The sequence below is a fragment of the Pleuronectes platessa genome, chromosome 11 (genome assembly GCF_947347685.1).
Source record: "Pleuronectes platessa chromosome 11, fPlePla1.1, whole genome shotgun sequence".
In the NCBI taxonomy this organism is placed as follows: Eukaryota; Metazoa; Chordata; class Actinopteri; order Pleuronectiformes; family Pleuronectidae; genus Pleuronectes; species Pleuronectes platessa.
In genome coordinates, this window is record NC_070636.1 from 15,054,382 (window position 1) to 15,080,147 (window position 25,766).

Sequence of the window (25,766 nt, forward strand, 5' to 3'; positions counted from 1 at the left end):
CAATGGGCCGCTGCGATGCCAGAAATATGCATTGTTTACAAAAGAGGCTATTCTGTGGTAATGAAGCAATTTCCTCATCCCACCTCCTCCAGACCAGTGGCAGGTGTGTGGGGCTGGGAGGTGGGGGCCTGTTTATTGTCTGCTGGTTGTGCATTGAGGTCAAAGGTTTCCCATTCTTTGCTATCTTACAGTTGTGAGCACATGTTGCCTAATCTGGAGAAAGAGTTTATCAACCAAACCAGATCAGGCCTTTTGTGTTTGTGCAAGCTGGAGTATGGCCACCATTGTGATATGAAGATTGGTTCTGTGGCTGCTGACTCACTAATTACAGCTATTTATGCTCAAAGATACAACCCAAACAGCACGGGACGAAATCCATTTGCTGCTGACTCTTTCCGCCCTTTTCTCTGTCTGCCTACTGGGCTTACAAATGTGCCTGCTAGAAAATTATATTAATTGGACCTGCAAGGGCTGGACCGTTTCCTCAGATGGATACAATTCTATTAATTTAAATGACAATGGTAAGTCTGCCAACTGCTTTTCCCAGCGCACTCTAACCCCACCCATTATCACAAGTGAAAGAGTAATCATCCTTCTCTGGGAGACATACAAGACACATAATGTGTTTTTCAGTGCGGAACGTTGTGCAAGATCGTCCCATGGCATTAATACACGGCTTTAAAAAGTGTGAGGTTTTCATATGCAAAACCAGTCCTCAACGAAGCAGCAGCAGGGTGCGTCATACTTTATTGGAAGTAAAACATTTGCCAATCAGCGCTTCCAACTGAAGTGTATTTAATTCCAGCATCGGAATCGGGGCCAAAAAAAACGTTAAAATGTTCGTAGCCTTTCTCAATTCAGGGGGTTCGCCCTCATTTTCTATGACACTATTCAGCTCAAGGTTCATCAATGAGAGCTTTGTGGTAGCCTCACTGTTCCCAGGTTGCTTGGGTAAGCAGTACATTACTGATACACTCACTCTATTTATCTGGAACCAGCTAAATTCAATGTTTCCCTTATCCTCGATTTCATCTGTTAGAAATATTATCACCGCACGCCAAAGCACAGCGGTCACACTCTCACAGCGCCCCAACCCCCCCCCCCCCCTCCTCACTGTTTATTCTGGGTCAGGTAGACATCAAATAACCAGACAGTTTATCTAATAAACCTGGAATAAACAGTGCGATTCAGAGGAGCTTATCTGGAGCCGAAGACTTGCAGAGCAATACTATTATCATGGGATCAGAAGTCTGGACCCCAACTGCTCACCGGTTCAGTTTCCTCATCTGGTGGCAAAACTAATAGGGATCCACTTACCGGTCTTCAAATGTCAGGGATGAGGCACATCCTCTGAGAGACTTGTGTTGCACAGTGGAGCCACCGGTCTGGGAAGACCATCAACAAGACTCAAAGCTTCTGGAAAACACGGCCAAAACCCTGAGTGCTGTTGCGCAACCTCAGCCTGTATCATTCCCTCTCCTCAAAAGCCATATGTATGCAAAGATTCTCAAGTATTCCTCACAAGTAAATCATAATCCACCTCATTTAATGATTCCATTTTATGAGGCAGCTGTTCATTGACACGTTTCCTCTTTTAAATGTCACTGGTGATTTAAACCTGACGCACAATCAATTATTTTCCCCTCATATCCATCCATTATCTCTCTGCATGTCAGCGCCGTCTTTCCTCTCCTTCTTTTCAGCGGTCATAGTGCCACAAAAGCTGCTTGTACTGTGCTTACAGCTGGGAAATGACTTAGTGACTGACAATTATAGGACAGAGCGCAGGTCTGCTCTCGCCAATCCCTCGCTTCTACCTGCACTGTATACATTACAGTGACACTGAGAACCAAAATAAACACGTTTGGGTAATCTAATCTTTGTGAGGTGGCTACTGTTCTCACACAATGTCTGTACAGAGGGGCGCTTCATTTACTTTTCCTGAACAGGCTCCAAAATCCACCCCTGAGCCCCTTGCCCATTTCCAGTACCCCTGCACCCCCCCTAACAAGGGGTATCACAGCTATTATGTTGGCTCTGGCAAATGAATAGACAAACACGTCCTGGAATGCTAAGTGAAGGGGTGATTCTCAACTGCCAAGAAGAAAGACTCCGTTGAAAGTTGGCTGTTATAAATGACTAGTTTTCGAGCGTGAGGGGCTGTTTGGATTGCGAGCCGGTCGGGCCCGGCCGGGTTGGATCAGAGGAGTGTAGACAGGATATGCAGAGAGAGCCTTGTCGTGTCTGGAGCGCCGCTCTCACTTCTCTGACAGGATGCTTTATAGCTGTCGCAGGCTGAAGTGGGGCTCTGATGACTGCGCACAAGAGTTTGTGTTGGGTGGCTGTGTGAACTCAGCTCTAAGACCGTAACACGAGCAGCGCTGTTCTGAAGTGGCTCAACTGACATAGCAAGGAGGAGGCCACCCTCTCACACTCACACACACACACACACACACACACACACACACACACACACACACACACACGCACACAACCCTTCCTCCTTCAGGAGAACACAGCCAGCACTGTCTCTGCACCTAGAGCAGAGCCCGGAACATGGTGTTGCAATATCTCTTGCACAGGAAGCATGAAAAGGAAAAAGATGCCAAATCTGTATCCCTGTTTTTTCTTTCTTGCATATTATGTTTGCTGCATACTGTGTCTCAAATTGAACATGCATCCATATCTGTGTGTTTCAGAGGAGCTGAGGTGTGCTGGGGTGAGGTGTCCTGATCTGCAGGTGCCCTCCTGCCCCCATGGATCATTCCTGACCAAGAGCTACACGCCCCCTGCTGGCTGCTGTCCCTCCATTCCTCCCCAGTGCACCTGCGACCTCCGCGCCTGCCACAAGCCGCAGTGTCAGGGCGGACAGCGAGCCGTGCCGCTCAGCCAGGCCAGCGGTCTGCCGGGAAACTGCTGTGACGTGTTTGAGTGCCAGAAAGGTGATTAAGCTGAACCGCACGCTACACAATCTGTTTCGATTGGTCTCCCGCCGAGGGTAGCAATGGCACAGTTGGTGTGAGATTCATCGCCTTCGAGGAGGCAATTACGTCCCTCAGAGTGAGGCTTTCCTCCCCGCTGACCCAATGTCCGCAGATGAAAAAGAAAGTAGCTGATTGGATAATTACTGTTGGGCTGTTTATCAGGCTCAGCCAGTGCCTCCCATGGTTCCAAGATAATCATTTTTTTGGGTGTAGCTGCAAGCATTTTTATTGCTCAAAGGTATTTTAAATGCAATGAGTCTTTCAAGGCAGATTGATGGTTGGAAATGTGTGTGCGAACCACATTCTCAGCAGGTAAGAAAGAGGCAGAAGTAATTATAGAGAAAAAGAGAAGTGATAGAGAGAGAGAGCAGAGGTTGATCATACACAGGGAGACTTCAGTTCTCTCTGTCGTGGTCCAGAGTAAACCAGGAGATTCAGGAAGGCAGGGAGGGGATCTGCGGTATTGGTCTGTTTGCTTTGCGATCCAAACAAATATTCGCTGTTTTACCAACAGAACAAATTCCCATTCTGGCCCCTCCACATATATAAATGAGTGCCGTGTCCCGGAATTAATGGACTTAACGAGCCCAGTGACCAGAGAAGTGCTTAGGCTACAAATTTGCTCAACAGAAGTGCAGTGTCAAAGGGTTCCTGTCTGGTCACACATCCAAAGGGAAAAGGTTCAACAGTTCAGCGATGGGAATGCTTTTTATGTGCTCCAGTCTGTCAGTGGGGAGGGTAATCGAGTCCGGCAGGCCAGCGGGGTCTGAACGGCAGCCGTGGGGGCCATGGGATCAGTGTTTTGATAACAAGTGTCTGCTGCTCTTTGGGCCCGGGGCTTGATGCCTTTTGTACTGCCCCCACCGTACATTAGGCCTGCATGACTGCACTGTGTGTCAGAGAGCTCCACAGACAGGGACACGGACAAGGACACACACTGGGCTCCCTTGTCACCTCCCCCAGTCCTATAGAGGCCTCTTAGAACTTGGGAGGTACTGTAACCGACACATTAGCGCTAACTTGCTTTCGAATGCCATATCTGTTCTGTGATGGAACATACCACTGTCTGGCCCGGACTGATTAACTTGTTTCCATTGCCCACTTGGCAATGGGCTCATATTCAGCCAGGGTGAGTATGTCCACTGACAATAAGCCCCACCTGTGGGTTTTAGCAGGCGTTGACAATAGACTCTTTCCACTGTTGGCTGGAGAGTGGCTGTATCTGGGTGGCAGAGTGAACCCAGCACCACCATCCTCACCAGATGTCATCTGATGCCACAGATGATCCAGTTGGATCTTGTTTAGCTGTGGTCCGCTGTTGTTCAAAACATTAGCTGGCACAAAATTGGCAATCGTCCACTGTAGGCAGCCCTGGGTAGAGGGTAGGTTCATGACTGCACATGTTTCTTTGAGATATATGCCGGCGTTAAGCAAACAAGGCTGAGATCTCCACACTCAATGCTCTCCTGCAGATCAGCCTGAGTTTGTTATTAACAGCCATTTTCTTGAGCGGTGGTGTTTGGAACATTAGTTAAACTCCTATTTCCATATTTTCAAAGGATATTCTGAACTGATCAAGCATATCATTGTAACATTTATAAATCACATCATTATTTATATGTAGTCATGTCTTGCTTCCGATTGCGTTTTTTCTCGCCTGTAAACCGCCACAAGCACCAGTATGACAGTCCATTATGAATGATTTAGAGTGGGGCCAGTGTTTTATGGCCCATCCATTGCCGCATCCGATCCTCACCTCAATTTAGAAAAGACTGAACATCACAAAGCATGACTGGAATTTTAGACTAGAAGTGGTTTCAGGGATTACCATCGACAAACACTGCCGAAATCACACGTGGGAATCGCCTCATGTGACTTCCTGTTGCTTCTGTGAGTGTTGAGAATCGTTGCTGCGCCTTTGCGATTTGAGCCAGTGCTTATTGCATTTTCTCTGCCTGGATTTTTCCTGCACGCGAGGAAGGGCTGGCAGGAATACCGACCACGAGAGAGGAAGAGGGCAGAGAGGATGGAACAGAGAGTGGGAGCGAGGAAGAGAATAAAAGAACAAATCCCCCACTCCACTTTCAACTCGGTTGGCCCACCTGCTTTGTATTAAGAGTGCAGCGCTGGTTGTCGGGAGGCACGGGGTCATCGGTGCAGACAGTCTGCGCTCAAAGACTTTGGCATACAGATGCCGCCGTAAGCTCCGCTCTCATTTATAGAAACCACTGGCTCCACATCTGCTCACATCTGCGCAATACATTTACACACTTAACTAGTGCAGCTACTCCTCAACGAGTCTGGAGATTTCTTACATAACCACATTGCCTCACTTCCCTCATGTCGAGTGTGTTTGATGAGAAGTTGCCGTGTGGTTATCGAAGATCAAGCCACCGTGGTGCATTTGAATGAGCGGTGCGGCATTACCATAGATATGTCATGCTGTAATCTTCTTTTTGTCGGCCACAGAACTAGCATCATTTTCTCATCCACACACATACTGGAGTGTGGAGACCCAACCAGAGCCTTTTGGGACTTTTGTGTATTGACAGAGATTTTGAAAAGATATTTGGCCAAAGGGTGGGTTCGGCATTAGCTGGGCTAGGTACTATATTTGTTTACACTGCAAATGCTCTGTAATTGGGTAAAACATCGGGCTTGGGTCAGGTCCAGACACAAAAAACTAAATGTCTGCTTCGTTCTTGTCGGGCTCTGTTAGTTCTCGCTCTGGCTCGGACTTGATCAAACTGAAAACGGCATTCCGGGCCGCAATCCATACTCACACATTCATTTAATAATCAAATTACAGTATGGGTGCAATGATTAGGTCAGGTTTTCCCGTAGGTGTTCTGTCTTTGCGAGCCCACCTGTCTATACATAAGATTAGTAAGCTCATTCTATTTCCCAAGAGGGGGGATTCAGTCAAAAGAAGTTCAATATGCTTGGATGCTTTTGGGGAATTTGGGCCAAGTCATTGACTCACTCCACCTGCCACCAGCACACTGAGCCCAAATTTTGCCAAAACCCTCCTAATAACTCCTGGTTTATTTAACGCAGCACTGGAAGAGTCAAACACCTTCTTGAGTCCCGATGTATCTGTGGAATATTTGCTAATGGACTTGGCTTCACTCTCTATTAGATGCCACATGTCCAACATCACAGGCTCAACCATCAGTGTCCACCTCTGCACCATTTGGTTCAGAATCACATCAACACAGGAAAAGAATGGTTGTTTATGAATTTGTAATTGACTTTATACAGTTGTGACAGACTCTCGCTCATCGAACTTGACGTTTGTGAAGAAAAAATGCATTTTTCAGTCCTATAGTCAGGAGAAAGTTCTGGGGTTGATTCCTGCCAAATGTGTGATGGACACCTGCCAGTGCGTTCCTTTGTCGAGTGTGTTAAGCATTATCTTCCCCACGTGGTCTTCAGCATCAGGTTGATGGCATCTGTCTTCAGTGACTGCATCTGATTCTTGTTTTTTATTCATTCTTCTTCCCCTTAGTCTCCCCAAATTGCATCCACAACGGGAAGGATTTCTCAGAGGGAGAGGTGTACCGCATGGACCCCTGCTGGCTGTGTCAGTGCCGAGGAGGAATCTCCTTCTGCTCCAAGGCAGAGTGCGCTGAGCTGGACTGTGAGAACTTCTACATTCCTGAGGGCGAGTGTTGCCCTGTCTGCTTAGGTACATGTCTTTAGTATTTTGCTTAGAAAGGGAAACCGAATTCTTGACATATGCCACTGGAGAGGTGGCATACAGGAGGCCAGTGTGGCAGAGCGGAAAGTTGATGCCCGAAGGGTAGAGTCAAAATCGAAATCCACCTTGCCTGATACTTACCTCCAGTGACCCTACCTTAATGGCTTCCTCATATAACCAGCTTCCACAGTTGTTAACATACCTGGCATACTAAAGCGGCACACTAAAGAGCCAGCATAGTGATTCATTTCCATTGGGGAGCCTGCGGAACATAAAAAACCTTTTTTAGAGTGGACGGCTTGGCTTTGTAATACTGGCTTAATAGAGGAGACCCACTCTACAAAAACATATGTGCTCAAAGCCAGGTAGGGAGCTGTGATATGTGCCCTTTGGATTGTTAAAAAATAAGGCTTGCAGCGCATATGGCAGCCATATTACAGTCTGCCAGGAGCCTGTGGATGGAGACGGTTGCCAGCTTTGGCCTCTGCCTGCGTGGCTTCAGTCGATCGGGCTCATGAGATAGAGAAGAAGACAAACAGCGAAACTGCAGAGGAGATCATCTTAGGTCAGTGTTGGAGGTACACCTGGAATGTGCAGGCATTTAGATGGTATGGAATGCTTTCATCTTTTTCTTATGGAAAAGCTGCTCATGCTTAGTGCACGGCTCACCGCAGAGAACAAAGGCGGTTATGCTTTAAATCTGGATTAAGAGATGTATTAAAGGTGACCTGGTGACAATTACACTTAGAGCTGTACTAATCAATATTTCAGCATTATAAAAGATCAGTGTGACAGGGTTGTTTGTAATGATTAAACCATATTGAATTATCATCTAGCTGCAGTTCTGCTCTCCTCTGTGTAGCGCTCTAGCGTCTTACCGCTAATGGTTTTGGTTTCACAGCCCACATCTTTACTACATTGGGTCAATTCTACAACTCAGATTGTTTACAGCAGAGGCAGGCAGCAAAACAAGCGTTTGTTTCAATTCTACATGACTTAAGTCAGAGTTGGAAACCAGGGGGTAAACATAGATTTTCTCTTGTGAGTTGAAGTTGACCAAAAACAGAGCTGACAGAAAAGTGAACATTTAGATTCCCGACAAGTGATTGGGCAAAGTACACGTTAAATAATTATTTCTCAAAGATGCTTTCCTTCATTCTAGGTGGTTCATATTGCACTGAGGTGTGTTCAAGACCTCGGTTTTCCGGGAAGTTACGTTGTAATATGATAATTTATAAAAAATTTAAAAAACAGGGTGTAACAAAACAGACGAGTCTGACACATGACTGGACAAAGGTTTATCTACGATACCATGGTACCGTGTTTCTATCCCCTGACCACTACTGCGTATAGGCTCTCACTCTAAATGCACAAGATGACAGCATTTGTATCCTAATAGAAATCTTGGCTTGGGCTTGGAAACAAAAAATGTCTGATAGAAGGTTGCATTATGGGAAGTGTTGGCTTTGGGGGTATTTGGCGTTTGACCAGGGAAAAAGAAGGATATCTGAGCTTCTGCGGCAGGGGTTGCAAATACTCTCATTCATCTCTACTCTTTTTATCCGTCTCTTACAAGTCTCCCACCTACATGGCAGCGAAATACCAAAATCCTGGATTGACCCTTGAACATTTTCATTATAAGGGTCACGGTACAGCATGCAGGAGGTGTATACAGTGAGAGAGAAAGAGATCCTGTTCAAGTTAATCACAGCCAGATGGATTGAACTGCAGCAGCCTAACCTCCGCTGGGATCAGATAGGGCAATTAGGAGTCCTGTGTGAAGTATACAGCCTTACTTACACACTTTCAAAAAGCTGCAGCGTACACGTAAACATGCAGAATCCTGTACACAACTGCTTTTGTTTTACTCCAACACACGGAAACAAAATGCAGAGACCACCTTCTAACCTCTGTTGCTAATAAGAGCTGTAGCAAAAACAACAAAAAGTGTTTATAGGAAGTGGGGGGGAAACTGGGCTTCCACAACTGAGCTCAGACACGATATGCCCCTTCATCCTGAGCCGGATGGCTGCACTATCGGGTTTTAAACTGTCAAACTTTACGGCTCCTACTAATGGCTACAGATCTAAAATATTCTCTCCTTTGTAGTGAGATTTATTGAATAAAACGCTGACCTTGCCTTTTAACTCAGGAGTTACGGCTAAAACTCACATGGATGAGTTGGCGCTTTAAGCCGAGAGATGAGCGGCGGCTGTGGAGACCAGAAGTTATGGATGTCTTCACCCCTCACTCAATATGTCAATTTCTACGTGAATAGTTATGTTGTTGCAGAACTATAAATTATATTATAAATCTAAATTTGTCATGTTCTCGCCATAGCTCTTAGGGACATACCAGTGTCCATATTTCGTTAGCTCCCTCATGGAGTATCCCACTTCTGTCACCTCTGCACTCACCCTCCTGTCAACTCAGTTACAGTATAAGATTGTACTGTACAGTAGGATTGGACTCTGGTCTTGGTTCTGAGTTCCTTTCATTGCTGCCAAATCACACTATTCATGTGTCTTAGCTAAGAATCGGATCAAAGATTCTCCTCTTCTCTTCTACCTTGTTCCCTAACCTACTTGTGTGTCTCTCAGATGTGGAGCTGCTGTCGCTGGACAGCACTAAGGCCAGCTGCTGGTCGAATAATAAACTGCGAGCGCACGAGGAGCAGTGGAAAGAGGACGACTGCACCTTCTGCCAGTGTGTGGATGGAGACCCGCACTGCACGGCCATGGCCTGCAAGCAGAGCTGCCAAAACCCTGTCAAGATCCCCGGAGAGTGCTGCCCGTTCTGTGAAGGTGCGGAGAGTCGAGTTGGGACTTCAAACCACATCTTTTATATTTATCATATCTGACGTATGGCCCATATCTATCTGAAATACGCAGTAGCCCGCATACCACATGTAGGAGGCTCCTGTGGCTCCGCAGCTTTGCTACAGAGGCCGTGTCGCCATGGGCTCATTAAAGCGGAGGCCACCGAGCATTCTTCAAGCTGCAGGGTTCTTTGTGTTCCTTTATTGCCCTTGCCCGCCGAAATGAGACCCACCTGTGTGTATGTGTGTGTGTGTGTGTGTGTGTGTGAGGCTGTGGGGTGCTTTTAACGCAGGAGGCTCCATAATTGAAGTGGATCCTTTTTTTTGTGCATAATTAGTCACAGCTCATTGGCCTGCTCCTCCTACTGAACGTGGCAAGGATCGTTTGACGGGAAAAGCTTTGGTGCTGTGTGTGTGTGGGTGTGTGTTGTTCTAAACTGCTCCCATTTGTTTTGGCCTCTAAACAAAGCTGGCTCTGATTCAAGTCTGGGCAGTGTCAGAGTCGTACTTCATTCCCTGATAGGGCTAAAACATTAGACACATTCAACTTATTGATAGGAGACAGTTCAGGGCTTAATGAGAGACAGAGGTATAATCCCCTCTTACAGTGCGACCCACCCTGGTGTGATTGTTCTATATTTATCTGTAATTATTGTTTACTCCAAAAAAGTGTAAATAGGTGCCTATTACAGTTGGCATAAAAAGCTATGAGGGGATCCGAGCGCATACATTTCAAACCAGGAGGGATGTATTCAAAATAAATGTTTTGTGGCTATTGCTCTCGTGCAAACTTCTCACCCTCCGTTGTCTCTTTTGTTCACCAGAGCCTTCCTATGAAACCGTCAGCCCCCTGCTGTGTCCTCCCCTGGAAAACTGCTCTCTGTCAGGGAACGACTGCCCCTACGGCTTCCAGCAAGACAGAAATGGATGTCTCCTCTGCCAGTGTCTCAGCAGTAAGTTCACTTTCCTCAGACTATGGCTACATCCATACATCCCCGTTACAGATACGCCTGGCGTCCACACTACTTTAGAATTACAAGCGTTGCTGACCCTGTTGTCTCTGCTAAAAGCTGTTGTGCAGTTAAATTCTGTATTTTACAACGACACAACTGCTTACATGATGCTAGCTATTTTTCGAGCAATGTCCAGCTGCGTTTTCTGCAACTAACAACCAACTTACAATGCTTCCTGTTAAAATTGACACATGTATGTCCAGTGTGTCACGTGATTTTTTTTTTCAGGCGTGTTAATATGGACTGGGATTACAACTGACATTGAGCAAAAACGTTCATGTAGACAGGGATCGTTCTGGTTAAAAAATTATGGTTTTAAATGAAAACAGAGTAGTATGGCTGTAGCCGGTGTTTGCACCTCAAGGGTTAAAGTTTCAGGGGCTGACTTGCAGAAGTATGAACAAAAAATCCATTTGACAAGCTGCTTCTTGTGCTAGACATACAACTAGACAACGTTTGCTCACACTGATGTCAAACTAATTTGCCGACCACTAAGGTCGTTTTGACAACAGCAAAGACAAAGTATCTAATCGTTGCCTCTCATTTGCATCCAAGGCCGCAGTCTTTGTCAAAGGAATGTTCCTGTTTACACCCCCACAGTGACTCATTGCCTCTGCCTTTTGATGGATTGTTGTGCCCGTGATCAGATGACCTCTACCTCAACTCTTTCAGATGACTCCTGCCCTGAACTGGGAAGATACTGCTCCCTGCAATGCCCGATGGGATACGAGAGGGACGATTTTGGCTGTGAGGTGTGTGAGTGCAGCATCCCCTTGCCAAAGTGCCGACCCCTGACCTGCACTAAGACCTGCCCTTATGGATATGTGTAAGTAGACCCAGCGGCCACACTCATTTGTCATTTGTTTTTAAAGGCATCTGTGGCAGCTAACGGAGGTTGCGCCACAACATCCCAGTGTTAAGGGATGTCATTCCTGAAAGTTTTAGTCAAGGTTCATGTCTTTGTCATGGTGTTTCAATTTGATCCGGTTAGTGTTGGTTTCACACTGTAGTTCAGGGAGCGTGTTTTCAATTCAACCATTGCTGTCTTTAATGAATAAACTGCATTAAAAAAAATAAGGGTAGTCTTTCCATTTGAATGGAGAGAAAAACGAAAAGGTTGATTTCTTTAATGTTGGTAATTTTGCTGACACAGTATAATTCTGATCCACCAGCATCAACAACGTCAGGTTCAGATCAACACCAGTTCAAATGCACCAAATGAACGCTGTGCCATTTAACCATTATACCATCAGCGAAGGCTTCAAGCAATCCTACGAGCTGCTGCCACTTCTTTTTCTTCTTCTATTGTTAAATACCATCTCAACTTCCTGCAAACCAAAAGTCCTGATTATCCAGTCTATGGTTTAATTTGATCCGTACCAAGACCACTTTGGGTTGGACTCAAATTTGGTCCATTGGTCCAAACCGTGCTCAATGGAGCCTTTCACACCTGTAATATTGTTTCATACTAAATGGAAACATCCAAAGGTCAGGACATTATATTTCCTAAATTGCTTTGTCTTCCGGTCCCAACCTGAATCTAAACAGCTTTAGATAATTAAAGGAATATTATATTATCAGGTGTTGCTCGGGGGTCAGAGCCTGTTTGGTCATGTTCAGGAGGAAGCACAACAGACCACTGTCGTTTGGCATCCAATATCAAAGGGCCTACCTTGGTGGCCAATCCCAGGTCTAAATCTGTGTGTGAGAGAATGTGCCTGTGTGTGCAAGTTATTCACTGTGAGGTCCAATCTGGCCTCTCAGTCCCCCCCTACAATTCCTCTCCCCCTAATCCCATTTAACCCAATCAAACATCTGGAAGTGCTCTCTTCAGAGACATTTGGTCCCCAGGCACAACTCTCATTTCATAAATCATCGTCCTGTCTCAAAACAACGATCAAAAACACATCGCGACAAAAGCAGCATTTGTAAAACGTATACAGGCGGGATTCTTCTGCGGTGCAAGATGGGACCGATATGTTGGGCGTGGGGAGCCAGAGGAGAGGAGAGGAGAGGAGAGGAGAGGAGAGGAGAGGAGAGGAGAGGAGAGGAGAGGAGAGGAGAGGAGAGGAGGGAAGAGTAGAGGAGAGGAGGGGCAGGAAGTCCCGGCTTTATCCTTCATAAGCAGCTGTTTAAGTCGAGCCTCAGATGTCTAAAATCCTCTGAGAGCTTGCCAGCGCTACAATGCAGATCCGTCTTCTCACACAGGTCCCCTGCATGCAGCCACCACAAAGACACAAAGACACAAAGACACAAAGGATCACTGTGTTTGCAATGCTTGTATTGATGACATCCTGTGAGTACTGTAATGTACATATTCCAAGCTGTGGGCACCGGATGAATGTAAACCTTGTAAAGATTTTCCTAACAGTCCCTAGGTGAAGGGTAAGCTCAGGGTGGTTCTTCCTATCGGGTCTTTTTGTGGGACACTCCTGTGTTTTCCATCGTTCATAGCTCAAAATCATCGCTGTGACCACACGGGTCATGAACGGTATTCCCTCTGGCCATCACGGCTGCGGCGCACTGGAAATTGTGCAGAGCTAGCAGTTCCAGGGCCCGGGGGCCTCACCGGTGCCTCCCCTAGCCCCCTCTATCCCCCTGGAGGCCAAAGCGCTGCTTGGCATTCCACACACCATCTTTAAACAAAGCACTTGCTCTAAGGTCGCAGTACTCTCTGTCTCTGTATTTGTACAGTGAGGCTCTGGCCAAGCCCTCGCAGTGCTGTTTCAAAAGCTGTTATTGCTGCTTCAGCATAGATGGGCTCCTGTGTTTGCTGAGGCCGACAATGCTCCGTCCCCTTCATGGGACACAGCACCGCTCCTCTTGGGCTCGAGGGCTTCCTTTTATTTACGTGGCTCTGGAGGATGAAGATTAATTGAGTCATTACTCAGGGGCCAAATGAGGCCACTGCTTCATTAAATAGGTATCATCACTTACCTGGAGGGTGGCAGAAAGAGATAAGAAGCGAAGAGGTTGAGAGAAGATGAATGAGAAAGGAGGAAACATCGAGGGAGGGAGGATGAAAAATGTGAGATACAGGTCGTTCCTTCATCCGAGCTGAGGACAGTTTATCAACCTGCAGCTCATCCATGTTTTATTGGGCACTTAACTGGATCCAACCATTTCCAGCCTCTGCAGCATCTTCCCTCTCTTCCCTCTGTTTGTGAAGATAACCCTGTGGTCAGCTCGGTACAATTATCACTGAACTTTTAAAAATCAAAACGACCAGGCAAAAGGCCCTATCTCTCTTTCTCTTTTCTGTGCGTCTCTCTACTCCCCCAATCAACATGTTTACACTAGTTCTTATCTGGCCCCTGCTCTTATGAGTCCGCCAAGGGCTTTTGGAGCAATAAGGATGGCAGCAGGGTGAATTGAAAGCATCTGAATTGGCTTTAGATTACTGTTTTTGGAGTCTTTTGGGTTGGTATGATGTGCAAACCGCAGGGATCTCACATGTTGGCCTTTTATTTGGCCTTCTTCAAAGGCAGCTAATATAGGGAGGGGGGAAAACAGGTCCAGATGTTGATTATGCCCGACTGGAGCATCTGGATCTCTGTATCTCGAGGCCCCATTGATCCATAGCAACGCTCGTCTCGGAGATATCCTCGATGTGAAGCAATTATGAACATGAGTGATGTTGTTTACTTTCGAACATGCTCTCCAGATAATTGAATTGAATTTGTGCCTGTGTTTGTTGCCGCGCAGGACGAACAAGCACGGCTGTGAGATGTGCCGCTGCGTCAAGTGTCCCCCCTTCACCTGTGACCAACACTGCAGCGATGGCTATCGACAGAACCGGAAGGGCTGCTCTGTCTGCATGTGCAAAGGTAACTAAGTTCTGTTTGGAGTCGAGATGCAAAATGATTCACTTAAATGTAGGACAGCCACTTAGATGGGGAGATATTAATTCATACAATAGGCCAGATTGACATAAAATTGAGAAATATACATTTATGGTTTTCCATAGGATGGTACCCAATCATTTTAAAGTCATCTAAAGGTGTTCCCTTAATTCTATGACACACGTTTTCATGTATTAGAGACTCCTTTTGAGTCTTGTTGTCACGTCAGGTGTGTTGTAGGGAACATGAGTTATATGTTCACCCTTCAGCCCTGCAGACCTAGTAACATTTCTTATTTGAGGTGGTGAGGTATTGTTTTCACACACATATTTTATATGTGTATATTATATACAGATTTAAACATTATCTCCCCGAAAGAGATTATGTTTTTACCTCTGCCCGTTTGTCGGTTGGTTTTGGTGTGTTATGGATCTGGATCTGGGGCTGGATCCAAGATGTTAAAGCAACTGTTGGGCCTGGGCTGAGATATGCACCAGTCTGAATTTAATTGTAGTTGGGTTTTTATATCCCAATAATCAAATGAATTAACACAGTGTATGACGATGCACAGTTCATGCATATTAAGAGGTCTATTATAATGTCATTCCAGATACAGTAAGTGAAGTAGGTTCTGTTCTGATCCCAACAACCAGCATTTGTGTTTGTTTTCTCCGTAACGGCCTTAAGCCCTTAACGAGGACAAAATAACTTTCTGGAATCCACTGAACACATTCATGTTACATACACAGTGTAAACCTTTTGTATTTTGGACCCTGGTTATTATTAAACTTGTGTAGTCATGGTCCCCAGAGAGCGCGCCCTGCTTATTGTTGCAGGCTCCTGACCTTTCATGTACCAGCAGAGCGTAACACCCCCTCATAGATTAATGTGACATTTACCAAACATGCTCCCTAATGGATAAACCTTGTCACAATATACAGTTTGCTGGCAGTGGAGGGGGTGGAGGCTGGAGGCAGATAGGGGATCTCTGTTCGCAGTTTGAATCCACTGAGCTGCAGCTTTGATTTCCGCTGACCCTCCTCTGCTCCGACATGGAGACTTTTATGTTCTGCTTGGTTCCTGTTGGTGTTTAGCGTCTTACAGAGGGACTGTGTGCGCAGCTCTATTTAGATATGTATGCAGCCGCCATATTTATGCCCCAGCCATGTTTTATGTGATGTGTTTATTTGGCCAGTTTGGCTGCATTATAAATATGTCAGGCTCAAATATACTTGTGGTTTTCGGATCAGAACATGTGGTTCCTCATCACACAGAGACCAGTGTTGACTACTGGCAATAAAACTGTTTACCTGATGTTGAAACTCTTGGATCAGTCTCTATGTAGACTGTTAATCTACTCAAGGATAGACCTTTTTTTTTATAGAGCACGTTAATAAATGTGTGTTTTTGTAAGATTCAAATAAAAGATAATAGATCTCTAAATATGAATGAGCTTTGCAATGTCACACACTGTGTATTATAAATTTGATTATCGGAAAATAAAACAAGAACTAGAATGGAGCTGAGTGCCTAGTTCAGCCAAGACCCACCAGTCCCCTTATGAAACCACTTTCAAATTTACAAGATCCAGATTTTTATTTGGATCTACAACAAATTACACAAACTCATAAATATCAGTCCCCTAAACATGTCAAGACTTGTGAATTCTTCCATGAGAAATCAACGAAAAAGTTAAAATGTTGAGGAAAGTGAAAACAAATTACTGGATCTTCTCCATGATCTCAATCTGCATCCCAATTGAATGGGTTCTGTTCTTCCACCTGGTTTCATGACATTTGAATTCAGTCATCTTGTCATATCTGGCTACGTTTCTTTTTAAGAATTTTGTTTTGCACAGCTGTTCCACACGTCCTTGTCCCGCTCACTAATGTCTGCACTCTCACATTTGTGTCTCCAGAAAGTAGCCACGTCCCGAGCACCACCGCCCTGGCCCCGATGCCCAGCTACTGCCTCACCTCCAACGGGCACCGGTACGAGGAGGGCGACGGCTGGCACGACGGCTGCCGCGACTGCTACTGCCACTCAGGCCGGGAGATGTGCGTGCTCATTTCCTGTCCCGTACCCAGCTGTGCTCACCCGGTGGTCAGGCTTGACCAGTGTTGTCCTACGTGTGAGGGTATGTCTCTTTCAGATATTCAAACATGACTTTATATTATGTTATTCAATATATTTCAGGACCAATATAAAAGGATATTTCCCGGTTATTACCGTTGTAAATGGTAAATGGTTTTGTATTTATATAGCGCTTTTCTAGTCTTGATGACCACTCAAAGCGCTTTATAGTTCTACAGTCACACATTCACACACACATTCACACATTCACACACACATTCACACGGTGCATCTATTCACAGCACTTAGTTATTCTATGGGGGGCCATTTGGGGTTCAGCATCTTGCCCAAGGACACTTCGGCATGCAGATGGGTCAGAATGGGGATCGAACTGCCGACCTTCAGGTTGGAGGACGACCACTCTCTACCCCTCAGCCACAGCCGCCCATGTTGTCCGTCTGTTGTCCGTCTGTTAGTAAGATTACGCAAAAAACTACTGAGCCAATTGTCTTTGAACCTGGTGGAAAGTTAGGGTGTGGGCCGAGAAACAACACAGGAACGTTTGGAGTGGATCTGATGAAGGGGAAAGATCTATGAATTCCTTTTCAATATTTTTTAAATATTTGGGAATATTTGGGGAATCTTCATGAGCAAAAATCAGGCATATATTTGAAATATTTTCGTAGTTTGGCTTATCACTCCTATCGGTAATAACACAATGTACTCAATCAAAGGGTTGGAACATAAGACAGAGACGATCAAATCAGTTTCAAACCAACCCTCAGGTTAGTCAAACTCATTTCAAACAGTAAACGAAGGAGAATGGCACAATTATTTCTCAGGCTCTCCATTAAAACATCCAATTTACAGACTGACTTTATGGTTCCCCCACTGACAATATGTCATAGCTGCTCACACACAGCTTCTTGTGTAATGAGTGATTAAGTCAACGTCTCACTTCCATGACTTCATGAGAGCAATCCTGCCGTGTGCCCACATCTCAGCATTCACATCCTGTGGGCGCAGTGTTGTCATAACCGATAAAAACGGTTTCCAGAATTAAGAAAATAAGTTTGAACTAGAATGGCACTCATTAGAGCGCACACCAAGGCCCAACAGTCCTTTATTTCAATTTACTAGATCAGGACCACTTATATGGATCTGCAACAAATTGCACACACTCATGAATATCAGTCCCCTATATTTTTTGCTCAGAAATCAATGAGAGTATTCAAAAACGAATGAAATGCGCAATATTAAAGAAAATAAAAAAAATGAATCCTGGATTCTCCCCCTGATCTGGATCTGCTCCAAAGTTGAATGGGTTCTTCCCTGACACATACCACTTCCTTCCACCAGGTTTTTTTGCGTTATCCTGCGATTTAACAGACGGACTAACAAAAGCAGACGAAGACGTAACCTCCTTTGAAACTAATTCTTCCACCGGTTAAAGATCTGTTTGAATCATTCATTCTCGGAGCAGGTCTTTGGTCTCACTTGATTACTTTTCTTCGGAATCAGTCGCAGCTCGGTCACACGCTCACAGGCGCGCACACACATCTGGCACTGAGCAGCCCATCGTCCCCTCGCAGCTCATTCAGCCGAGAGCTCCGGATCATTAGTCTGCTTATAGGCCCTCGACTTGCCCACCACTTACACTCGCAGACACACAGTCTCTGTCTGTTTCTCTAAAAATGGAAGACGCCCGCTGGATCCACACCCATACTTTTCCTTTTTTTCTTCTTCATCCACAACCGTCCGTCTCATGCGGTGTATTTATGGAGGAGTGACTCAGCTGGCTGTTCAAATATTTAGCAGTGAAAGAATGTCTACAACTTTCAGAAGCTACGCACACTCTGCAGTCGGGGGACAACGGGCTAACTCTTCGCAGATGTCTGCTACTCAGCTGGACAGAGAGATGTTTTCAAATAGACGAGTGTCAAAACATAACTCGGACGCCGCCCTGCGCCGCCCGGCCTGAGGCTGCTTTCTAACGTACGCCGCTCTCCCACGGATCCTCACATCTCGAAACCCCTGAGAGTCAGCTACTCCCTCTAGAGAATCTTGATCCTGTTATCATGCCACGCTCGTTGTCCCGAGATAAATGAATGAATGTTTGGCACCGAGAACACCAACAGAATGTGAATTTGATAGCAACGCACACATGACTGTCTCCCTTATTTCCCCCCCTCTCCTCTTACTCTGACAGATGAGTCAGGCAGCGGTCAGCCAGAGGGGATGGACATGGTGGTGTGCAGAGCCCCCGGGGGGGAGTTCTACGTGGAGGGGGAGACGTGGAACCTGGACGAGTGCACACGCTGCACCTGCAGGAAGGGACGCGTCCTGTGCGACACAGAAGTGTGTCCCCCCGCTCTGTGCCAGACTCCGACCAGGAACAAGGACACCTGTTGCCACGTCTGTCCAGGTAACAGACTATAAAAAGACATGAAAGAAGGGAAGGGAATTGGAAAAGGTGTATAAATCTGTTTGGGATGTGCTATCAGCTGGTGGCTTAGAAAGGTCTCGCATGCGGCACTTTGTCGGGCCGTTTTATGTCAGGCACACAGGCTCATAAAGAAACCAGCCCGGACTGGTTGGGTTTACACAGCGCTCCTCGGGGGCAGGCGGCAGCAGCACATGTGGACGTCTCTCTCCCAGCGGTTCACAGCCGGGGCTCCGTCTAACGCTCTTACTGCTGGAAAGCCAAGAATGTAACTAATCTCTCTGGATCTGCAACGTTCTTTTGCATCGGTTATGGGAATACACTCTTGACGCAAATGTCAAGGCAAACCCGGACAAAAAAAACTACCCACAAGCATATTTTATTTACAACTGCACCCAAACACTCGAGCCTCTTTCTCACACTCCTAAAAAGAACGTATCCCAAGCACTCCCAAGTATGAGGCCCACAAATCAGCGACGCTTGACTGCGCCTGAGAGCTGCTGCTCCTTCTGGAGAATTCCGGCCCGCCTTATCGCTGCATCTCCCCTCACAAAAGCAGATTGTCAGAGGCCGGCCTTTGATATATGTATGGGCCTGGTCACAAGGAATGTGGGAATAAGAGGCATCGCACTGACAGGCCCTATGATGTATGGTTACAGTAGGGCAGCGCAGTGTTTACATGGGAAGTAAATCTGAGAGGGCCGTGGATCACGGGCCCTGCGGAGAGACAGATTAGGTCCGAGACTGGTTTGACATCGGTCGTATGGAGTCACTTATGTTTGTCTTGAACGTTCAGTAAAGCGTCTTATCTTGAACGCAACCCTAAACGCCCAACAGCCAGTGTGGAGTAGGATGTTAAACAGCAGGGCTGAACCGCATGAGTCATGTGGAAGCAGGCGTCTCCATGTGGATATATACAACACTGACTATAGTAAATAATATAAACTTTATTTCTATAGCTCAGTGAGAGTAACTCACACAATTAAATATAAGTGCAAAACTAGCAAGTCATAGAAAAGCCAAATCTCACTCAGCAGTGCGATAAGTTAAAACAGATAAAATAACAGAATTAAAACAATAAACTAAATATAAACAAAAACATAAAAAAATGAAACTATAAAAATGTCAGTCTTTTCAGGTGAGCTTTTACCCACTTTTGTAAACGAGGCACTGATTCTACTTATCAGATGTTGAGGGAGTGTTTGTTTGTAAACCCTAACCCTAATCTAAAAGCATGATCCCCTTTAAACCCCCTAACCCTAACCCGCCAAGTGGAAGTGGAGCCGGTGAAGTTCGGCTCAGACTGGAGTGATGTGATCTCTTGGTCGAGTGTTTGTAAGAAGATTTGCCTCAGTCCAGGCTGGAGGAGATGAGGGTGTGGATGAGTTGTTCTATCAGTTTGACTTTAGCAATATTTCTGATTTGGAAGTAGCAGGTTTGAACAAGGATCTTAATGTGCTGATATTTTCAAGATATTGAGCAAAAACAAATAAGATTCTCACCGAGCGTCATGTTGGATTTCGTGTTCCAAGACTAAATTAGTTTTTCCTTCGAGAAAGACAAATGATAAGTTGAACTGTGGCTCAAACCTTACATTACCAAGCCCTGTTAGTTCCATGTCTTAACTTTTAACACTTGTGTACTTTTATGATTGACTCTATTTATACCTGCGTGTGACCACAGAGGAGACGTTGAGCCCCTTGCTGCCGGTGAACAACAGCCAGCAGGAGTACTGCATAACCAGCGACGGGGACGTGCTGCTGGCCGGAGACTCCTGGAAGGCAAACGCCTGCACCAGCTGCACCTGCAACAACGCCACCATTCAGTGCTTCTCTCAGCGCTGTCCCGCTGCCAACTGCAGGGTGCCCGTCTTACGCAAGGGCCAGTGCTGCCCACACTGTCTCGGTGAGTCCTTCGGTGTCGCCCTGTGCCAAAGTTGTCTCCGGACTTCAGAGTATTTTTGTTTCACTAAAAATAAACGAAAGCGCGAGTTTTCGAGTTTAAGGTGTAGGTCATGTAAAGCTTCCACATGCTGAGAATGAGCTGTCAAACTTGTGTAGGGCTACCATTATTCACAGAACAAGTGGTGCCACTGGAACAAGGCACAGCCTGTTGTTGGGAAGGTTATAATTCATAATGCCGCACGTCACTGAGAAAACGACGGTTTCCAGACTGAATGTGTGTGTATGTTTGTTCATTAGTCCTCGCCACTCTGGCGCTACACGGGCAAACACAATCATTCAGAATAACATTCCATGTGACACACACACACACACACACGGTGCGCTCGGAGCAAAAACATTCCTCGGGCATCCGCACATTCACACGTGTTTCCTGTCCCCGGCTGAAGCGGCCCGCGACGCTCTCGCTCTGTGGCGGCGCAGGAAGTCAAAGCTCCATGTCAGCTTTTCCTATAGAGGAAAACCTCGGCATAGGCTCCCATTGTTCCCCCTGATATGAAGCCGTTTCACCGGCCCTTTTGTTTTTCCTATTCGCCCGGTGGAAAACACAGCTTATTTTAACGCAACACCTCATGCAGAGTGCTGCAGTGGAAGTTAGGACAGTTCCTATAAACACGGCTTATCGAGCAGACACCAGGGAGTTCACACACTCGACTCCCAGTTGGATGTTTACACACCAGTCATATTGGTAACTGGTCTCAATCCTGTCCGCGCAGAAATCACAACATCAGTGCCGGTGATGGTTTCCACCAGCGTGCGCCAGAAGACGGTCACGACAGTGGGGAGCGCGGTGTGGATCACCACTGCCACTGTGTCACCGCCCATCATCGGCCAAACAGGTACCTGCTCATTGAATCACATGTCTCCATTACTCCCTTCTCAAGTTCACACACTGCGAAGTAGTAACCTCATCGTGTTTATTTGGCATCACTGCTCCACAGCTCCTGCCAATCCCTGGGAGAGTTTACACCAGTGGAGGGTGTAGTGAAATGTAAACTAGCTAAAACAATTATGACAAATGAACACTGACCTAAAATGATCTCTCGAGAGACCTCCAGCGTTCATTTTTCAGCAAAGAGCACCGAGCGGGGATATTTGCCAAATGCCAAAGCAAAGATCCTTTTGAATGTAGTAAATGCACATAGTACAACAATGACAGTATCAGAAGTGAGACAAGCTCCCCGTGCCGGGATGGAAATCTAATCAGCGTTGTCTGTGTCCCACAGATGAGCCAGGATTGGGTGAGAACTACCCCAGCCAAACAGAGATGGCCCTGATCTACCAATCAGCGGCCTGGATCCTGGCGGGGCTCCTCCTAGCCATCATCATCTTCATCATCGTGGCGTTGCTCATCAACAAGAAGAAGAAGTGGGTGCAGATGTCCTGCTACAGCGCACCAAAGAAGGTAACCCATCGCTATCTGCCCATCTTCATAAATCAGGTCTTTCATGTTGAAGCCGTGGATTAAAAAGGTGCTAACTGAAGCAGCTGCCTTCACATAAACAGCAGAGTTGATATGTGGAGGAGTCAAGGGGAGTTTTAAACCTGCCATGATGTCAGGATGAAGGTGCTTGTCCTTTAACCCGCTCTTGCAACTGGAACATGGTCATCAAATCTGTAGCCCCCCCCCCCCCCCCCCACCATGAAATGAGAGTGAGGTTTCAGAGAAAGAAATGTAAGGGATTGTTTTCAGTATTGGGGCCAGTTCAAGGGTAAAGAATGCAATGCTGAGAATGAAGTCGTAATATTACAAAATATGAAGTCGTTATATTGCAAGAGCAAAGTCATAATTTGGGGTTGTGTGTCATTTTTTATGGCTGTATCAGAAGATCGGTATTTCGTCTGTGTTAAACTGAGGAATGTAAAGCATCTTGTTAATTTATACTTTAGTGTGAGTTTCTCAAATAACAAAACACGTCATCCTTTGTCACATCAGGACGCCACTATCACAAGTATCGGCACTTTGAAGAGATTGTGAAAGAGCCCGTCTATTTCCAAGAAACAACCACAGACCGCCTCTTTTGTGAGGGAGGAAATGTTTGGTAGCGGTCGACTCTGAGGTTATTATTGGTTACATGTGCTGATATTCAAAGGGGGTTCTCAGTTTCTCAAGAAACAATCAGATGGGATCAAGATTTTGGATCCAGGAGTGGAACTTAGACAAGCGCATGTTCTACTTGCTGCACATTTCCTTTTTTTCCATTTTCTTCTCATAATATTATTACTATTTTCTTGTGTAATTATAACTGTATTCCCACAATTTTAGGGCTTTGTTCTTGCAATATTACTTCATTCTAGCAATGTCAGAATTTGGTCTTTAATATATATATCTGTTTATTTTCCCAAAAGCAGTTTTTAATATAAATTATCAAGCTTATAACCCCTCATGCTCTGCTGCTAAAATTAAAACTGATTTGATTTCCTTCTCCTCAGACGGTGATCCTAAAGAAGCACGTCAACAAGAACTCCGTGGTCTACATGGAGCCCTCCAAGGAGAACAAGTTTCAGAACGTGAAGAACGACTGCGGCCTCATCCACTTCTCTCCGGACATGGGCTCCCCCTGCGCGGACAAGATGACCATCCCCAGGGCCAAGCTGAGCATGGGCAAAGACTGGACGTCGCGTTAAAGCACGGAGCCACACATACACCACTCAAGACTCTGCAGATCAGAGCTGTCCAACACCTCCTCCTCTCTCTTACTGCTGTATCCTCGGGCCGCCACCATGTTCCCACCCTTTTTCTCTGTGTGACAGCAAAACCGAGTGTGCTCCTAGAGAGACACAGCCAGTCACCTCGGTCTCTTTTTATCGCATGTACGTATTCTTCTGTGTTTGGCGGAGCGAGACGCTGGCAGGCGGACGGATGGGGTGGACATGTAAAAGGACAAGGCCACTCTGCACTCCGCTTTAAAAGAGAGGAAGAGGCAGCCAGCGAGACTCCTCTGTCAGAATCAGACTTTGACTGTGAATTGTAATTTTTTTTTTTTTGCTTAATGTTGCCTCCTTGGAAACTGGAACGTGGAGGCAGTGAGCGGAGCGTTAAAAAGCTTTAGGACAAACAGGGGTTTGAGCTGTAGTGTGAAGGGGACAGGAGAGAGGAGACTGCCCACCTGAGTGCTGCAGTGTTTCACTGATGGAATCAGTAGCATCAGCAGGGAGGCCAAAGGAACTGATAATCCACCTGGATCGAAATGAGTCCAGCAGCCAAATCGAGTCAACAGGCTTTATACAGAATATATAGACCCTCAGATCCAAACCCCTGCTGTAGAATGTGTGGTTTCCCTCTTTAGTTTTTGTATATTTCTACAGTATTTGTACTAGTTGAAATGTTGTTCCTGGCCGCCTTTCGTTTGTATCATGGCTGTCTCCATGGGGGCCAGATAGAATCATTTTTGAAAAATGCCCATTTAAACATTCCTTCACCTCATCCCATGCAACAGCTTCTTGTTTCTACCTTTAAATGACCTGACTCGTTCCATTCGGAAAACCCCCGACCACGTACCGCAGCTGTGCGAGAAAAGATAAACACGTGAGTTTGCCCTCTTATCTGGTCCGCGACGCGATAAGCCAACGATCTTCACACAGTATCTCAACTGGGGCTCGTACGAGCTTGGCTCCTCCGTCAGTCGTATTTCATCAAGTCAGGAATCGCAGCAGGGTTGAAGATGAAGACGAGTGATGCTGGTCCAGGAGGAATGTCAGTTTTATTGACTGCAGAGGAGACCTGAGAGGAATGGCTTTGATAGCGTGCCTCACTTCATCGCCTCATTCACGGCTCTGTGTGTCTGGAGCTATCGTTCACACGGAGTGTTACTGATGGTTCATAATACGCCTTAATTCTATAGCCTTAATACATTTCCTTTCATATCTTTTCATTTAATAACTGTTAGCCCATATTGAAAAAGAAGTAATTTATTCACCCATTATTAAGATGGACAGATTAGGTTGGACAGCGTCACTAATGGTTCCTATCAGCTCTTCATTATACTAGTGAATAATAGGATGTGGGGACATGAGTTTTACTGTTTGTAACTGTACAAAGTTAGGAGCATGTTCAAGAGACGTAGCACTTTTTCTCTGGAGCCAGTGTTTTTTAAGAAAAGCCCACTGCAGGATTCTTGGAGGGATAAAGGCCCTAATCAGGGATTTGATAGGTATATTAAGCACACCACGTAAACCACTCGAGTGAACGCGCTGCTGCAGCGAGAGGCTCCGCACCGATCTGATCAGCACGGTGGAGGCTGGACTCCGAGAAGCGTTGTGAAACCAGCCGAGGTTTCGTAGAAACGTTTGGATCAAGAGTTCTCAACCCATTGCCAATTTCTCAAAACAAAGAACATTCTGATGCCAAAATTGGTTTGAGACCAATTAATACTGAAGTGTTTTCTTAGTAACAGTAGATGTATCTGTTTGGATCATGACCATGTGCTTTAAGATGAAGAGGTGACTGTAAAAGCTTACGCAATTCTTTGTTCTTCTATGTGTATAAAAAAAAAAGGTAAAAAAAAAGTAGTTTAAATTAGTAGGACAGAAGATACCTTATTTATTTTTTCACATAGCTTTATTTATTAATACTAAACTATAGTTTGAGAATTTTTTTTTTTGTCTTTTTGAAAAATGATCTTTTGGTAGCTAAAGCTGCTGTACATTGTAGACCATTTACCATTTGTATCTGCTATATTCTATTCAACCTTATTTATTTCACTGTTGCAGACCCTGTAAATATGTTTCCTAGATGATGAACTGTAACATTTACACTTATTTTGAAAAATAAATGTGTGAACCAAAGTGGCTCTGGATGGTGATACTCTGAGGTGCAGTGATGTCATCTAATGTGTTATCTGTTGGTGGTTTTCTATCTCACCTGCAGACTCACACACTCACATCTGGTCACTTCAAAATGGGAATTTGTCCTCTCTTACTTAGGTCCTT

The 25,766-nt window shown here is 45.6% G+C and overlaps 1 protein-coding gene across 1 annotated transcript in view; it reads left to right on the forward strand.

Moving 5' to 3' along the window:
* Positions 1-25,622, forward strand: part of crim1 (cysteine rich transmembrane BMP regulator 1 (chordin-like)) — a 36,236-nt gene extending 10,614 nt beyond the window's left edge. Inside the window, exons 4-15 of the mRNA XM_053434279.1 lie at positions 2,700-2,942; positions 6,493-6,672; positions 9,285-9,488; positions 10,327-10,455; positions 11,188-11,341; positions 14,221-14,342; positions 16,276-16,494; positions 18,640-18,855; positions 20,557-20,778; positions 21,551-21,673; positions 22,061-22,239; positions 23,268-25,622. Of these exons, the coding sequence (XP_053290254.1) occupies positions 2,700-2,942; positions 6,493-6,672; positions 9,285-9,488; positions 10,327-10,455; positions 11,188-11,341; positions 14,221-14,342; positions 16,276-16,494; positions 18,640-18,855; positions 20,557-20,778; positions 21,551-21,673; positions 22,061-22,239; positions 23,268-23,462 (2,186 nt within the window). The 3' untranslated portion in view covers positions 23,463-25,622. The remainder of the gene's footprint in view (positions 1-2,699; positions 2,943-6,492; positions 6,673-9,284; positions 9,489-10,326; positions 10,456-11,187; positions 11,342-14,220; positions 14,343-16,275; positions 16,495-18,639; positions 18,856-20,556; positions 20,779-21,550; positions 21,674-22,060; positions 22,240-23,267) is intronic.
* Positions 25,623-25,766: the final 144 nt, after the last annotated feature.